General features: G+C 40.3%; 1 protein-coding gene across 1 annotated transcript; it reads left to right on the forward strand.

The window, feature by feature from the left end:
• Nucleotides 1-8,398: 8,398 nt before the first annotated feature.
• LOC128708913 (uncharacterized) lies at nucleotides 8,399-17,593 on the forward strand. Its single transcript, XM_053803893.1, has 5 exons — nucleotides 8,399-8,459; nucleotides 15,487-15,686; nucleotides 15,755-16,032; nucleotides 16,445-16,623; nucleotides 17,502-17,593. Exons 1-5 carry the CDS (start codon nucleotides 8,399-8,401, stop codon nucleotides 17,591-17,593), a joined length of 810 nt encoding a protein of 269 aa, XP_053659868.1.
• The last annotated feature ends 1,629 nt before the right edge of the window (nucleotides 17,594-19,222 follow it).

Raw genomic sequence — 19,222 nt, forward strand, 5'->3', positions numbered from 1 at the left:
TCTTTCCTGCTTGGACGCGACTGTGCTCGCTGTGTGATGTCACCGTACTGAAGCGATTTTTTCATGTGTGTTTTCAAATGCTAGATGCTGTTCTGGGGGGGGGGGGGGGGGGGGGGGGGGTGGGGGGGTAAATTATTCATTCAGGTAAATATCGGCATTATTTATTTTGCTGAATAGACCGTGAAACAGCGTGGATTGTTTAATTTAACGCTTGGATATTTATATTGAAGGTTAAACTATAATCATCTACCAAAGATCACTTGAAGTCATTTTTTATTTGGGTTAAGCTCAGATTACACAGAATCCATGCTGACCAGCGATAGCTGTGAAATAGTACCCTCTGACTGAAGGTATTGCATAAAGTCTTGTTGGAGTTGAAGAAGTCCTCCAGTACACCTCAACTGATATAATCAGCATACCCAAAATAGGTTATAGGAGGTTATTTAGTGGCCCGTAGTCGAAGATTTCAGATTTTACTTTGAGATGTTCGATGTTCGTTTTGAGTATGGAATCTTTGCGACTAACCTCAGGCAGTAGAATAAGCCGAATTCTGATTTGACATCTGATCGTAGACATCGTAGCCAGTTAGGTTCACGATGAATGTCTTCAGGACAGGATGCTATCCAACCACCTTAGCAGGTCTCCTTTCGCAGTTTCTAGCAGTTAGCAATTATAAACTGCATCTCTTGTTCCATCTGATACTCCAGAGATACCTTTCTACCACCTTGGAAGGTCTCCTTTCGCAGTTTCCATGCAGTTGGCAGTAAGTAACTACATCTGTTGTCTGATCTGATGGTCCAGAGATACTTACCATCCACCTGAACAGGTCTCCTCGCAGTTTCAATACGCCATGCATCTCGAAAGTGATATCCACCTTGGCAGATCACAGTCTTCGTATCTCTCCTTGAACTTTGGCCGATTGTTCATACCAACAAGATTTCAGCGAATGAAAAATTTGATGTTATCTGATCCTACCAATACGAACAACTTACGAATATCTGTCTGAATATTCCGCTATGGGTAAATAAAGTCACTGTAAGCCAGAAATGGCAGGCCTCTCGACCTCTTGAGGTAGTTGTGCCGATAAAGAAGAAGATTGATGAGAAACAGCACATCTTCAGCTTAACGACTTGCATTCATTTGTCGATCGTCGATCTCCTCTGTGATCATCAAATCAACATTGTCGATGGACATTTTGGTAAGCTGCTGCTAAGAGATCTGGCAATGGAAGATGTCTTTACAGTATATCAGGATCAGGATAGTCCCCGACATGATTCTTGCCCGAAGTAAGTATAACGATTCGGAAGTTGGATGAAGATTCTACGGACCCCAAGGACTAGGGCTGAAAAGATTGAGTAGTTAGACTAAGATTCCTTATCATACAAGAAGAGATCACTCAATTGACTCAATTGAATACAAATTCTTATATCCCAACACCTCATGCTTCTCTGTTGAATCCTAATGAGTCTGTTTTTTGGGTAGATTAAGTTGGTTTAAAAATTTCCAGCATGGAATTCTACACTGAAACTTCCTTGTATCTGTTTTTATCACCGAAATTTAGAAATGGTGATATAATTCTAACCTTCACTTCAGTTTCATTATGCATCTTAGACTTGGAACTATATCTTATTATACCTGTAAGATCCCAATGACTGATTGGTGAAATGTGTGCTATAATGTTATTGACAATTTAGATTATAAGGGAGCGCATGCACTGCTATCTCCAACTAAAACATAAATAATATTTCAAAATTGCTTCGCTGCTATGCTGCAGGAAACAGATTTTCCCTTTACTCAACATTTCAATCAATTCCGGAATAAAATGATGCAAGACAGACATCGATCACTCTACGGGGCGGGGGCGCTCGCGGCTTTTGTTTATTTGGTGTACCGTCGTCACGAATTGAAGTTTCATCACGCATCATCACAAAATAAATGCAACGCATTTCGTGCCCGAACCTGTGCCGATACGGAGACCAATGTTTGCTGCCGACTGATGAAATCATTTCAATTTCATCACTTTACACTTCCCGAAACTGTGTGGCAAGGGGTGGTTTTTTTTCTTTCTTTCTTTCCTCTGTGTGAATAGTTTTGTGGTGTGGATTTTATTTGCCATTTGCCAAACTGTATGCTCAGTGCGTTTGTAATAAGCATTGCTGGCATGATCGATCAGAAGGTGTTGGCGGTACGTGCAGGAAATGGTTATTTGGACAAAGTTATTCCCAAAAGCCATAAGCTCGTTTGTTTAGGCCATGAATTAATTATGAGGACAGGTGACACAGGTGCGTACCGAAAGAAAAAAAAATCCAAATCCCAACCGTTTATTTGCATGCTCGGAGTGAAGAATGACCATCTTTTGGCCATCATGACCGCACCACACACTGTCCCAACACATTCTTCTTATCAAACAAAACGCGTTTTTAGCACCTTTGAAAACAATTCTCCCTCTTGTTTCTGTACGAGCTCAGTACAGATGACGTCACGCGAAGTGCCCACTGTTTTGCCTTTCCAATTGTTTTGTTCAAGTGCACGTCTCACAGTCGCGCAAGTCGCGTGTACACGCGGAAATGTGATGCTTCCGCGTGGGATGATGAACGACGATCATCCACGTTGGAGAGCATTCTTGATGGAGATCGGTCAGCAGGACCCACTGATTGGCAAGTGCGACGCAGGGGGGGGGGGGGGGGAGCCCTCCAGCTTAGGCGACGGCCCGTATCGCATTTGGCTTAGGTTTATACGGTTACGGGTTTTAGTTTACGGATCGAATGCTTCGCTGATTTCAAAAGCCTTTCGTATGGGGTAGATCACCCATCTGACTTCTCAGCCACGGGTCCCCCGTTTTTTTGAATTATTTATCTTACTGTTCTTTTATGTTTCATTCTGCCACGAGTGTAAATGCGCGTGTTTGTTTTATTAAGAATAGCAACCAGCTTTTGGAGCTTATTCTGGCTTAAGGTGAAATTTACAGCGAAGACATTCACTCATGACTGTTACATAACAGATTAGAAGAGTTTAGGAAGTGTTTTTTTTTAGAACAAAAAATATTTCCAAAATTCCATAATAATTAGTTAATGTATTTTATTTTAAATGGTATTTTTTATTAACAATACGCGTTTTATAGTTACTTTAATATTTTATGTTCTAATTTGTTGTGGTTAGGTTAATTAAAGATTTAATTGATAGTTTGTATATTAAATTTCCACTCAACAACAAAAAAAATATAACAAAACAAAAGAGAGAATAATAGAAATAACAAATGAAATACGTTGGATCATTAAAAAAACCTGAAATACTTCGAATTTTCTTCTCGAGCTAGTATGAGACCCTCGCACAAACACGATCATGTATGGCGATAGGCGTTCTCGTCACGGTTCGATCAAGATGTGTCGAATGTTTTGCCCGGTGCATTCGCGCCCTTATCCACCATTCCGGCCGGTCCATTATGTTTGTTTTCATTGCCTTTTCTTCACAGTACTGTACTGGACGGTGGCAGCGGAACCAGCAGCACACGATGGGCAGTGATTAATTTTTCTTCCCGCCCGAAAGTTCGAACATTCTCAAACGATGGCACGTGCGCGTACAATCGAGTCGAGCGGAAAAAAAGGCACACACAGAGCCGCGATTCAATCTCGGCAACAAGTGGCTCCGAGTTGCCAGGCGTTTGAACGGGTAGCGTCAAGTGTATCCATGTAGCGTACGGTTATCAGACCGTGTCGGGCTGGTTAATCGGAATGAGCAAAGGGAAGCAAAGGGAATGAGCAAAGGTTAGCGAGATGTTGGCGTTTGAATGTAAACAACAGCAGCGAGGCTCCTGATCATAATACGTAAAATGGCATTACGGAAAAGCTTATAATAAGAACTGAGGATATTATGTTTGATATAAATGCTATATTTATTGTTTAATTTACTATTTGATAGAGATTATATATTTTATTTAGATATTATATTTTTTACCTTTAACGGTTTAAAACGTTATTGTTCTGAACAATTTTTAAATTATTGTCTATTTAGTAATTTTCCGTACTTACCTTAGTTCCGATTAAATGAAATTTTAATTATTTTTATGTAAATCATTCAATTATTCCCACCTCTTGATATTATGTCGAAGAGTCGGCATAATTTAAATGAATAATAACAATCTTTGTACTCGTTATATTACAAAACATATTCGTTATTTAATTAAATCGTTTTTTTGCTAATATTTGTTATTGATATCATATTTTTATCTAATTTATTTGAGCATTGTCTTTTTGTATGTAAATATATTACTGATAACTGTTTTTAAAAGAGTTTTGTTTTTTATATGAATGATTAGTAATTGTAGTAGTAATTCAACAAAATATAAGTAAGTAAAAAAAGTAAGAAAATATCCTTAAACCTTACCATTGCATGTCTACAAGCGTGAGTATAGCGTAAGCAAAACACCATCCACAAAGAAAAAATAAATAAATATAAAATCTCTGGCCCACTCCATCAGAGTGGAGAGAAAAAAAACAGAACACCAATAAAGAAGCAAAGGAAAAAAAAAACACAGTGATTAAAATATTTTTCATTCGAATGTTTGGGGGTAATGCCTAGCATCTCTCATTCTCTCTCTCTCTCTATTTCTCTCTCTAAAAATATCCTTTTCGCCATTCGCTTTTTTTTTGCTGTTTTTTATTTACTTATTTTTTATCGTCATCACCATACTACATTCACCACTGCCCCCCCCTCCCCCGCGCCAATTCAATTGGATATGTGTCATCTTTAATTTGCTGATTTTCCGTGAGTTTTTCCCGTCCTTGGGTTTCGTTCTGTTTTTTTTTTCCTTCAGACCGAACACACACAAACCGAGCACAACTAACGGCAGGTGTCCGTGATGTGAAATGTGGCGGATTTTATTTTATTTTTTTTTTCATCAAACCACTCCTTCCACTCCTCCCCCGTTCCCCAAATTCCCGTTTTTTTTGTAGCCACCTTGGCCGGTGGTAGGAAGAATCAGTATCGGTAAGATAGTACGCACACACTATCATGAAGCGTCCTACTACCGTGTAGGTAGATAAGTGAAAGAAAGCAGAGCAAGAGAGCGATTGAGTGGGTGAGTGAGACGCAAAAGACAAGCATATTGTGTACAATTTTTAACGGGGCATAAGGAAAATAGAGAAAATGCTGAACCACCATCGACGTCGCGTATATGATTAGTACGAGACCGCCGTCGTCATCCACCGTAACCGACTGCCGATGGTAGCGGCAAAGGGTGGATTCGGAAGCCGGGAGGCGATCTCCCGGAAGGAAGTGACGGAAAGGGGTGACGGGGAGGGGAAACTCAAGTGCTGTATGTGCGCTACCGGTGCCTTCGTCTTTATCTGTCTCCGGACGGATTGGTTTGGGGTTGGGGTTGACGTCGGTGGGTAGTGGCTTCTGCCTTCACGGTTGAGCTCCTACTACTAGGGGGGGTTGATTTCCTTCGAACCGTGGCAAGAAGAGCGAAAGAGATGGAAACGAGAGAGCCAGTACAGCCAAATCCCATACCTCACCCACTGAGTGTCGGTATTTGTCGACCGCCCAAAAGGCGGTTAGGTTAGTATTGTGTGCGAGCGAGAGACCGGATTGCGCGGCCGAGGAAACACTCCGCCTGGCGTAACGTTCAGCTGCTGGTTCCTGCGCCAGCCGACAGTTTCTTGGCGGTGTTCAAACGGATCGGATCAACCGTTAACCGTGCGTGTTTATGCGTGAGTGCGATTAATGTGTGTGTTTCGATTGTGGGGAGATAGAATATGACATCTCAACAGAGAGTGTCTAACGTTTTGGGCTTGATCTTGATGTAGAGAAGCACTCGGGAACAAGCTCAAACTAAGCCCAAAGTGTTTTTAGACGTCAGCTGTGGAAAAGTGACTTGAAAGTTAATTACAGCCCATAAGATAGATAATATAGTTCTCCTCTTTATGTCGATATGTTCCTAAAGTCATAAGAACAAGCCCAGTTTAAGCGCAACGCAGATTTCTATCTCATCTGTTATTAAACGTGACAAAAAGTTTATTTATTAACAAAAATACAGCGATCGTCCTCGCGTTGATATCTTCGCACGATCACGGCCATCGTCAAATCCTCGTTCTCATCCTCGTTATGAAATCTCCTGTGATCTCGTCCAACACTCCTCGAGAAGATCGCGATCACATTTTGCGTCCGTGTCTTCCTTTTTGGCGATCGTTTTTTTGTCAGTTGCAGTTGCAGAAAATTTTGCAAATCGTTGCAAATATTTCACCGCCCTGTTCTCTCAACAAGTGGTAGTGTTTCCTCCTTGTGCGGGAGCACGGGAGTGTGTGTTTTTATGTGGCTGTGTGACGATAATTTTCCCTCCCCATTCATTTGGATCCAAGCGCGCGGCCCCGCTCGGTGGGGTTGGAATTGTGTGTACTAAAAATATCGGACAGCCAGCGATGTGCCAGCCAGCGTTGTTGAAACCATTAAACGTTGCACTCGGGACCCTTATTATCATTAGTGATGTGATTTCATCTTTCCGCTGGCTGCTTTCCCGTCCGTTGGTGTGTGTGTTTGTGTATAGTTGGTGTGAGGTTGTGGATTGGAGATAGTGAGAGCCTCCGATTAAGGGGACAGTACACTCTACAAGATTTAAACGAAATTATTTATTTTGACACAAGTAATTATTTAAAGTGTATGCCGATCACATCTTTTCCTAACGTTCATGGCACATTACATGAATTGGGATAAGTTTAAAACTTACTGGCCGAGAAAATCGCAGATCAATGTCGCAGTGCTTTGAGCGGGAACTTATATTTTCAACGTTGGTGGAGATTGCCACTTAAAATCTGCTTAAGGTGTCGGTTTTTTTATTATTTTTTCTGTCATCGCACCTAGCCCTAACAAGAGGCCATTTTTACCTTCAAAATTTGCTCTCTAGTGTAAGTATTTTTGTTCCATTTTGCTGAAATCTTGATTGTTTTTCAAAGCTGAAAAATGAACAATATTTTCAACATAATCAAACAATCCTGCGTACGATGACAGGGTTTTTATTGAAAATTAACTAAAAATAGTTGGTTTTGCTTAAATTTCAACGGTTTCGCCTCTATTAATGTCCGCCGTTTGGAAGTTTATGGTCAGAAGTGCTTTAGAGCACTTCAGTGGTTACGTTCAAAAGAGTTGTCCAAACAGTTTTTTATTGTAAATTAAGAAACAAGGCAATAGAATTTATAATAATAATACTATTGTTTCATTACTAATAATTATTATTATTACTATTATTAACAATGATAGTATTGTTTATTTAAAAAACACAAATTTGTATTTTTCGGTCGCTGTGCACTTCTCCCTTAACAAAGTTCACTATTGGCAGCCACAGTTGCTTCTTTTTTTTTGGTTGCCTTTTTTGTAGGCAGCATCCTTCTTTCTAGTTTCCACTCGAGCCTATTGCATATGCTGCCGTTGGAAGAAATCGAAACGAGCACGAGCAAATAATTTCCTGCCTCATTTTGGGTGGCTGTTAGCAAACAAAAATATTCGTTATCCGCTCCGCGCATCATTTGTGTGACCTTGATCTGTGTGTACGCATATATAAAATACGAGTACGAGTAGTGCCAGGAAAGGAAAAGTGAAAAGCCAAACCCAAACGGCACTCGCTGGCAACCACAGAATCTCGCAAAGTATTAAACCCAGGACGAAGATTGAACGGATAGTAAATAACAGTTTCACATTACTACACCCACACAACGGGGGGCAGAAAAGTGCTCCCCCTAACCACCGATTTTCGGAGGAGGTTCGCAAAAGGACGACCGAAATACCGGTTCTCGCAGTGCGCGACGGACGGGCGATCATAATGCCGAGCATGAAGTTTTATTGATGTGTGTTATTTTGGGCAACACGACACGGCACCCGGACGTGAATTCAATAAACGCGCGTGTGGAATGTAAAGAAAACCACCCAGAAACACACACACACCAACCACCACCGTCACATAATTGGCCTTCGATGAGATCACGCGCGGTGACAAGAGGAAGCGACCGATGCGATATCCCCCGGCGTTTAGAAGCGAAAACAATAAACCCATCAACCGTCATGTGTGTAGAGTAAACAACAATATGTGGCAGAAGAACAGCAAAAAAAAAAAACAAAACAAAACAAAAAACCCACCCGTGAAATTGTAATGTTATATCCCTTCCTAGTGTGTACACCTTTCAAACCGTGCGTCGGATCAGTTTACTTGGATTAACCGGTGTCTATTGGTTTGTCCCTTTTAGTGTGTGCGTTTGTGTGCGTGGTGACGTTTACGACAGCTGCTGCACCGTAAGCCCGTATCATCATTTACGCGCGGTCGACAGTGGAAAACCCCGTCTAGCCAGCTACTAGGACTGGTCCGTCCGAGCTAATCGTAGCAACCGAAGCCCATCGGACAGCGAGCAAAATGGATAAGCAGCGTGGACTTATTTTTAAAACCGGATTAATACTCCTTTTCCTACTGCAAGGTAATATGAATAGTGCTCGTTTTTTTACACTAGAGGTCATGTAACTATCACAGGGTGTCATTTCTTTTCGCCGAATTTCGGAACGCTTTCGGTGCGAGGTAATCTTCACCCGGTGAAGAGTGTGGGGCAGGCTGTCAGCGTGGAAAACCTTCGTAATAATTCAAGTTCGCTGAACTGGTTGATCCGCGAGAAAGGTTAATGTGCACGTGCGTTTAGGGAAGAAGGACGTAGAGGTTTTTGGTAATTTATAGTGTTAAAAGTTATGTAAGGTTGAGCAAAAGTTATACACTTCAAGCTAGTCTTCAAAGAGGTTTTGTAGTGATGTGCACAATGATTCAGAATGAAGGAATGATTTAAAACTTTCTAGGGAGTGAGTTGATTCGAATCTCCTAGAAGAGCATTTACTAATAATTAATATAACTCTTTGTTATTTAACTGAGGACACTGCACACAGAATGAAATCATTCGAAATTATTAAGATTTATCTCTTTACCTTGGGGGCGACATTCAACTCACGATTTTAATCGCGAGTTAACTTCCACAAGAGTTCTTCTCGGTGACCTTTAACTGTTTAACTTTAACTGTTTGACATCTTGAAGGATGAGTTTAAGAGTTAAATTAAAGAGTAAAGTTAAAAAATTAAAGAGTTGTGTTTCGCGGGAAAAAAAAATATGTCGAACGTAAGCTATTAAAAGTGTGTGCTGGAAATTTGTTGTAACATCTTTGAAATTTACTTGAGCTGGATCAAACGGTCCTGAAGATCAACGTTGCAACTTATTCCAAGTAGAGATCCAAGCTTACTTTCCTTTAACGGGTGCTACGCGGTTTTGGCCTGCTGCAGGAGTCCTCTAAACCACTCACGGTTGAGCTCCGTCGTCTGCTAATCCATTCTCCAGGTCTTTCTGGCGGACGCATCAATGCCATCACGCCATCTGAATTTGAGCCTACCACACCTCCTCTGTCCATGTAGACAATCTAAAAAGACTTTATGGGTCGTCCGGTGTCATTCTCATGACGTAACCAACCCACCGGAGCCAATCCATTAATTCTGAAGTTGAGCGCAAAGTCACAACTAAATAACCTAATGAGTTCGTGTCTTGAGTAAACATCTTTAAGACCTGGACTTTATTTCTCTTAAACTCTTAAATGTCATTGGCTATATGATCTCTGTTTGATGAACGTTCTATCACTCCTGATAGTAATGCTGGTCGAAATGGGTGCGAATTGCGACGGAATAATCGTACTTCTTGACCTACCAAACGTGGTATCTGACCTGAGCTTGAGGTATCTGACCTGTGGGATCAGCAGTTGCCCGTAATCTAGCTTTGTTTGCTCAAATATATGCCCATGCGGTTGTTTATATGGTCATAACTTATGACGATGTTTTCGACTAGAGCGTTAAAGGAGCTTGAACGAGTTTTGTTTGTTTGGTTAGCTTGAGCTTTAAGTCGTGGTAAATAAGATCATTAGCGTAAGGTCTGTTGGGGCAAGGAAAGCAATTCCCGCTAGCACAACATAACCGTTTAGGGCAATTGTTCACAATTTTACGTTGTGTTGTAATGTTTATTTAATGTCTTTTCAGGATTTTTTTGTGGGGAAATTCTTAAGGTATCTCAATAAAATGTAAGGATGGCAAAATAAAATTAGTGCCCCGTTCGTCCATTTTGGGATATTCCTAGATGGAAAATGTGGGCTCAAGCTATTTGGATTAAGATTTAGATCCCATGGGGTATAATGCATTAAGAAACGAACCTGAAAACTTAAACACAGTTTCATTATATTTGTGCACAGGTAGTTCCCAAGATACGCGGTTTTTGGAAATTTGACAGCTGAGTTAATTTATAGCACAAAATCTAAGCGAAAAGGTGAAAAATTGGTCGAAAATATTTTCCTTTGTCATATGTTTTATGTTTGTTATTCAATCGGAATAGGTGAGTCCTCTCGATACCGTGTTACAATAGCAATTTGAATGAACGCCTACTGTGGGACGGAAATGGAAACGAGTGAACGGAAGTACAGTTGACGAAATCAGCTGTCAATATCTTCGACTCGAAAACATCGCTGACGGCGATGAAAAACACGGCACATCTCAAGAAACGAATCAGAGGAGCCGAATACTGTCCGACGTTCGGTAACCACTAGCATTGCTCGGACACAATGTGACCTGGCTGGGACTTACAGATTAATTGCCATGAGGAGATTGGGGGAGTCAATTCGTTCGTCAAAGAGTCCCGCAATAAACGACAGCCTGGCTTGGGATATTCGCTCTCCTAAAGAAGGCAGACCAAGCACCTTGCATCTGGTCCCGTAGTCTAGCCTCTAGCCCCAGCATCGAAGAGCCATAAGTGTTTGAGACAGTGTTGCGTGAAGCCACCAGACGATGCTAGCATATTCCAGCAGCGATCGAACATGTAGCGTCTTGAAATACACGAGCCTGAGCCTTGACGACATTAAAGAGGAGTCCAAGCACTCTACTGCTGCTGGCCATGTGGTTGTGGTTAAGCTGATCCTTAAAGGAAAGCCTCGTATCAAGCAAGACGCTTAAATCCTTGACACAATGTTTCCTCTGCAAGTTTAACCCATCTAGCGCATATAAAACATTTGTTTTTCATTTATTTCAATACATTATTATTAAAAAATCGCCTGACTTGCAGAGAAGGAAAACAAGCAATTTAATAATCAATTTTACTCCCGGATTCAACTTGTGCGGAAATTGGAGATACGCTGATTTTTTCCCGGATAATAGCGGTCCGCTATAATAGCGTCTCTTCGGAACTGCCTGTACACTATTTTAAAAATTTGTAAAAAAATTTAGCATTTTCGTTATAATTTTTTTTTATATTTACAAAATGTATTTTCGTGTTGATGAAAAAGCTAACCATTTTCATGATGTACTTGTGATGTTGTCTCAAACGTTACTCATGGTGTGAAAGTAAACATTCATAGCCGTATGATAATTGTTGTGGATGGAAGCAAACTGTACGATATATAACACTTGCAGGTAAATAACAGTAACATGTGACGATAATTGCCAAGTATGAGTGTGAAACACACGTGCATTTTGTGCAGTATCAAAGGGGAGGAAATATTTACTAAAATAATAAACCTGTATGACATCATCGTTTTGTGCAGTGTAATGCAACAAATGAGATCATTCACTTTTCTAGCAGCATAACTGTAGCAAACTTTGGTGATAAAAGTTCAAAAAACAATATCCTAAAATTCAACAAACCTTTGCTCGGTGTGTGCGATACACTATTTTTAAATGCCCGGTTGGTGAAGCCGCCCAAATAGGTTTATTTCCATTGCCATTCAGTAAACTCGGGCCCCGCGTTAGGAAAATAAACGCGGTCCGAGTGCGCAAACCCCGGTCTGGAACGAGGGTGCGCTGTGCTGAAATTTTGGCACACATTTTCCGTCCACTTGTCTTCGGGCGCGACAGCGTCCGTTCGAGTGTCTTTGACCGGAAGATGGTTTGGAAGATCAGGGGGATGAATATTTTTAGAAACTTCCTACCCGACCGATCGGGTCGGGTCGGTTGGTTTGATGATGGGAGACAGAGAGAGAGAGATAGATAAAGAGAGGGAAATTTTATTCAAATTTATGCTGAAAAAAACGGAAAATTTATTTAGTCTGTACTGCAACGTATTTGCATATCCCTTCAAGAAGAGACTATCAATCATCGATCATAGTAGATTACGATCGTGACACAATGTTTCAATGTGGCCTCCAAACATCCAAGGCAAGCATTCTACTGATGCACGTGAGATGCACCGACCTGAAACGGAATTGCATATAAGCGAAAAATAGGCGATATGATAAATGGCCATGCGCCGTTGCACGGTTGGCCGAACGCTAACCGGCACTAAAGTAATACTACCCCGTGAGTTACGGTGATCTAATTGCAGTGGCCAATCCCTTTTGAAGAAGGCACATTTAAAGCCCGGCAATGGCACACCTGGTGGTGGTATATTCCCCGTTTTTTTTCCCCGGTGCGGAACACTTTCAGTGGAAATCGATTTCCACCACCCGCAGAAGCAACAGTTTTTTTCCTCCCTGCCAACACCTAAAAACACCGGTCAATGGTTGCGTCTCCTGACCGGGAACCGATGCGCATCGCGTCAATCATGTTTTGAAATTAGATTTATGACGCCTTTCAGCCTCAGCTGGTTTTTTAAACGCGTCCGACGAGGGGGTCAGAATGAAGTGGAATGAATGGTTAGAAAAACGTGTGGTTCTTAGTGTGCGTTTGCGTGACCTTAATTTATCGTTTTGCCCCGCCGCACAGTGGGACGTGCGACTGGCGTTAAGGAAGAATAAGCTTCCGGTACATATAGCTCCACGCGGGGAAGAATTTCCACCCCCAAAAACAACAGGCAAGGGTGGTTGGCTTTGTGGCCAACTCGGTCCGGGAAGTCGGGGATTGAGTGATAGTTTTCGTTTCCCATCAACACCCTTACACACACACACCCTGAAGACAGCAAATGTGGAGTGATAAGGGAGGAAAAATAAGGGTAGTAAGCAGACAGCAATAACAGAAAGTAATTTCTACTTTATATTATGAGTTGCATTTGATCCTAAAGCTTTGAGATTGTTGAAAATCGATGGAAAATTAATATTAAAGAGTTATCGTCCATTTTAGCTATTTATGTTGAAGGGATGGCTTTGAGGTGGAGCTGCCTGGTGTTTCATCAGTTTCATCTTTAATCCTGATAATTTTATTTCAAAATTTAAAGTAAATAGTTAAGAACTTAAACTAAACTAAATCAATTAAAAACTAAACAACAAAGCAATGATAGATAAAACATTTCACTTTACAAACTAACACATTGATAAATTCGATATAAAAATTTAACTTTAGCAAAATGATGGACAGATAAAACAATTATTTTTTTTTAATTGTTAAACGTTTGCTCGCTGTTCCATCTACTTTAAGACACTTTTTCACTTGCTTTTTAAATATAACTTTTACTAGTAGCTAGTTTCTTTTCTACATCTTTTATTTGTTAAGGTAAAGTTTGGAGATGGAGTTGCCTGGTGGTTCACCTTGCAACCTTTCATATCTTCATGTGTTATGATAATTTTGTTTAAGGTGAAAAATAATTTAATAAATTATTTAAAAACCAATAAAAACATGGAAAAACCAATACAACTAATTTTTTATATCAAAATGACACATTAGAAAAGCGAAAATATGAAATAATTTTTAGATTATAATTAATTTATTTGGTCATTTTTAAGTATGACAGTCTATGCCCACAACTAAATCGACTTAAATTTGATAATCAAAAAATTCTTGACTTGTCAATTTCTCTTTAGTTTTTTTTCGTTTCTGTCCTTTTGTTTTTATATCGAAAGCAGTTAATACTTCCCTTTTTTTCAATTACCTTTTTTTATAAGTAATCATTTCGTTCAATATTTTTTGGTTTATACTGAACAATCGTACTTGATTGTTTTTACTTCACTACAAAACATTCTTTTCAGTTTGGTTTATGAACAATCGCTCTAATGGCTTTTACCGCTTATTAACATTTGGATGTTTTTTCCTCCCTTCACAAGTAGCATCAAACGCCCAGTACCTCGTTGACGACTTATGACGTTTGATTTATGCCTTTGGCTACGCGCGCTTGCCTAAAGCTATTTGCCCATCCATTAGCAACCTTCCCGGCCCGGATGTTGTTGGACCGATAAATGTTGCTACTTTGAATACTGTGTACTCGGTATACTTCCCACCACTGCTGACTGCCGTGCGCGTAAAGGAGTGGTGTTGTGTTTTTTGTTGCAACGTTTCATCGTTATGCTTGTTTGTCTGTGTTCGTCCGAGTCCGTTGCATGATGGTGGTTAGTATATTATCAAAATACCCAGTAACGTACCGTCGTCTCTAAGCGTTGGACAGTTTACTTTCCAAACGCGCCGCGTTAGGAAGGCATATGGGTTCGGTTTTCAACGATCCTGTACGAACCTCAAGTGGTGGTCGGTGATGAAAATAGGCCAAGCGGGGTGACAAGCGAAGGCAAGTAGCGAAGGGTGGACAACGTTGAGCTGAAACGCCAGAGGTTGGAAATCGCTTTCAAGATAGCGTTTGTTTGTGTACAACACCAGAACAACGCCGCACAACGGTTGAATGCTGATTGTTGGCACCAATTTCAAACGTTTCTGCAGTGCGAAACTGTACGGTAACACACCAATACACCATGCAATGGCAATGAAGATGTTTTTCGGTATTTGTTTTTTTCAAACTTTAAGCGTTTGCCCGTTACAGTACGAAACATTTCATGTTGGCAATGTATCAAATTGTAGTTTTTGAAAAAAAAAAGTCTTTTTCACTTAGCAATTAATTAATTTTGTAAAATGTTGTAACTACTCTTTTAGTACTCAGGATCTTAATTTCTTTATAATGACCTTTATTAGTACATATTAGTTTAGAACAAATGTTCTAAAATATTATGGTAACGTTTTAGCTCGGTTATCCGTGAAATTAAGTAACTGTTAATAGCCAACAATTTTAAGTTTATTGGCTGAATAATGAAATAATAAATGAAAAATAAAACATTAAATGAAATAAATTTATATCGCACTAATGTAACCATTACCACATTTGACTTGGTGTATTGCAAATTTGTGAGAATGTATGAGGTTGCTGCTCTCTTCTCTTCGATGACATTGAGGAAGATTGAAGATCGAGTAGGCTGTAAAGGCTTTATCAAAAGGCATAGGATTCAAACCAAATATCGAGCCAAGTGTTATGGGGTTAGCTTGACCCGATGAATCAACAATCCCTAAAGTTTTCATTGCGAATGAGCATTTAATTTACTACTATTATGGCAACTCTGTTCACTCACCTTCTCATTTTAACTATTCTGTCTTTTTCGTTGCGTAGAAGGTATATTTTAATTCCGCTTTTATTAACGATTTTGTACGTGTATACCTGTTATTCCTATGTTTGTTAATATGTTTAGAGCTATTCTTCATGACATTTCATTGTATTAACGCTTTATTTTTAAACGTTTCTATATGTATTTCCAGTTATCACCGCTCTGAAAATCACCAAAGTGCGCGTACCTTCGTCGTACAGCATATCGCGCGAGGAAGGCGAAAGTAAACCGCTCATACTCGGCTGTGATTACGACATCGACGACGATTCATCGAAGGGTTTCGTGCTGAAGTGGAAACACAACGATCTGCAATTTTACCAATGGATACCGTCTAGAAATCCGATCGTGTTTGTATGTGTTGTATTCGAACGAACTGTGAATGGAACAGGGGTGTGTAAAATTCTCTCTTTTTTTTGCAGAGTTCCTTCAAGGGACACATCGATCTAGACTACTCCGAATCGGACGATCGGCTCCACAAGCACAGTGTTATAAAGTTCATCAACCCAATGGCCAACTACACCGGCAACTACACGTGCCAGGTGTCGACGTTCGAAGAGCTGGTATCGAGCACCGCCCATCTGCAGATGATCGTACCCGAGACGGACTTTTCGTTGGGCTTCCAGCGGGAAACGAACGGAAGTACGGTGGTGTTTTGTAACGTGGGGGAAATATACCCGCTGCCTGATGTTGCTTTGCGGTGAGTTTTATCTATTCGAAATGAATTGAAATTTAGTAATACTAGAACAAATTGCATATTAAAAGCTGGGATTTCTTTACTACAAGCAATACAAGCAATCGAAACGTAAAGCCTTCACAGCCGACATATTCAACTAGCTTTTCGTGTGGCGCCATCTATTGGCGAGTAGCGGCATTACGAAAATAAATTCCGCTGCTGCTTAGCAACTTATTTTCTGTTCGTTTTTAAAATAACTTAATTTGATTGTTATTTTAAATGAGTAACACATGAGGTGGTTCAATATTTTACCAAAATTTACATACTTAACTTACAATTCACGGTATCGGTCCACCTCAGAAAGACTGAATTTTTGCATTAAGTTTTTATCTTACTTTTACGACTCATACTGATGGTAATATTCATTCCGTTTCAGCATTGACGATCAAAGGGTGTCAGACGCGGTGGCTTTCGAGCAAGTACAGGAATACACGGGCTATTACAACGTTTCCGTACAGTACATCCTACCGGATCCGAACAAAGACTTGGAGCTACAGTGCGATGTGACGATACCGGCAACGGACTACACGCTACACAGCAGCATGCCTTATCAGGGTAAGTTGTCTTCGGACGAAGAAACAAACAACATATTGTGAAGCAATCATTAACGAAGCTACGATCAATAATAAACCAGCACATTGGCATTTAAAATTGAAATTTTGTAATATGTGTATATATTTTTTTTGAATGTATAATCTGGGAAATTTTATCAAATTGGAACTCTTGTTCATTGCAGTACCATAAAGTAATATATTTTAGTACATAAAAACATACAAAATATCTAAATTTTGTCTAATAATGAACACGTTGGATTGGATTGTATAGAGCCGAAGCGACCTGATTAATCTTTTGAAGAACATCATTTACTTGAATCTTTAGTGAAACCTCCTTGGAATCAAACGATTCATAGATCTCCAATACTTGCGAATCTTGGAAGCGACATGCAGAAGTTAGCTTCTTAACCAACTATTGTAATTTAAAACTATTAGATATCGCTAGAAGCAACACAACTTTAGCTTTATTATTGGTCCATGTAGTCGAAGCAACAGCAGTTTTTAAGTAATTTCTTATTTATGCAGCATGTTCAGAGTCGCTTGCGGATTCGTTTTTTCGGTATAAAGATTCGTTAAGCCTCATTAATCTGATTCAGAATCGCCAACTATTAGTTAAAACGTGTTAAACCTTGCGTCGATGCGAGTTGAGTTTCGAGACGATTCGAACGGCATTTAGTTTTATAACACAACACAACTTTTCATACAATATTATTCTAAAAGATTTCGAATTTCACATACTGACAATCAACCTTCGCTTGGGCTTTTATCGGATTAAAATTACAGAGGCTCCCATCCCAGCTAAATGCCCAACAGGGAGTGTGTTGATTCGTCTACTTCTATTTGATGCATGCTTTTCTCCTGGTTTCTTCCTTCCCGCAGGTGCCGCCTTCCGAGTAACTGCCGCCACACTGCAGGTGTTCCTGTGCACCGCCATTACTGTGACACTTGCACGAATGCTGACCATGTTCTAGGGTCACCGGGTGTTCCAGGATGTGTGGAAGCAGATCGAATGCCTGTCCGTTCCGGGTTGGCGTACGCTTGGACGGAAGCAGTCTTAATCCTGGTCTTCCCACGGTTTTCTCCACGCGTGTGTCAATGTGCAGGTGGAGGAAGCACCCTCACATACGCCTGTAACGAAAGTAGCTACACACTACCACCACCGGTACCCATCATCCACCTTACTTTCCCATCCCCGTTCCCGTTCCCAACTTATACTTGCGCTCCATCTCATTCGGTGCCCGCTAAGGGTGGCGCCGATGGGTAGTGGTGTAGCGGGAGGACCTGTTGTAAATAATTGTTTGTTTCTGCTTTAGAATGCGCTTGTTTGTACACACACCAGTTCGGTCAGTGTCGTTTCGTCAAACGAAATACGTTGTGCCTTTCGGGAGCGGAGTTGTTTCACCGGACCACGGATCGGGCAACCAGGCCCGTGCATTCAACGAATGGATGTAGAAATATATTTAAAATATATTTTGTAAATGTTTAAATTATTAACCCGCTGCGTGGAAAGTGTGAGAGTCTGTGTTTTGTTTTGTCTCTATGAAGTGACTAGTGGAAAATTCGCAATAGCAACATTACACATTATGGAAACGATTCTATGCTTCATGTGATCATTCTGTTGCCACCGAGTCCAGTGGCAGTGCGCGTGTCCGTGATTAATTTAAATGTGTTGTTTTAGTCAAAGATGTACGAGACGATCATAATGATCCTTACGTTAACACACCGTTGCCGAATAAAATTACGATAATATTTAAAAACCGAAGTTATTGGAGTATGTGGTTTTTTGTTTAATTAATTGAATTCCCGGAGTCCTGGCATTATCATTGCATCCGAAAAATTGACAGACGAGCAGTTTCCTAGAGGAGCATTCTTGGCGTTGAGCCCACTTTCATGACCTTGGTGGCTTTCGCCATTGACCACCAATCTGCTCCATCAATTAGCTCAAGTAGATCGTGAAGTTCTGATTCCATATTACGTCAAAGATTAATACAACTTATGCTCGTTGAACAACTCTAGCTCTTAATTGGGCTGTGATACGATCGAAGGCTTCCAACCAGCAAGCATTTCTTCGTGGACGTATTGATCCTTATTCTCCCTAATCATTAGGGGTTACGATTGAATCACAATTGGGAAATGAAGTCTTCAAGGGATTATCATAGAACAACACACTCGATAATCCATTAGCTTTAGTAGACGGCGAGTTTTGGACTTCTTTCTTCATTGACTAAGCCAATCATCTCTTGACTAATGCTAGCAGTCGTTAGGGTACTTTCTATTGTTTGAGACGGCACCAATGCGTCTTAAAAGCATAAATGAGCATAAATGTGAAAATCGAGAACCATTTTTGATATTCGATGTGTAACAATAGCAGGAAAAGGTAAAGTTCGCCAACTTTTTGAAGGACCTAAAACAAGAAAAACAGGAAAATTATTTCATTAATTCACTTCTGACAAATATCTTTAGTTATGAAACCTATTTGATGCAGCTATTTGTGACATTAAATTTGTACAAAAAGAAACACCAGAAGTAACACAACCCTCCTAATGAAACATACTTAAATTCATTTATTGTTTGTTGAAATAGCTTTGCAATCACTGCGC

Source organism: Anopheles marshallii, chromosome 2, assembly GCF_943734725.1.
Source record: "Anopheles marshallii chromosome 2, idAnoMarsDA_429_01, whole genome shotgun sequence".
NCBI classification, from domain to species: domain Eukaryota; kingdom Metazoa; phylum Arthropoda; class Insecta; order Diptera; family Culicidae; genus Anopheles; species Anopheles marshallii.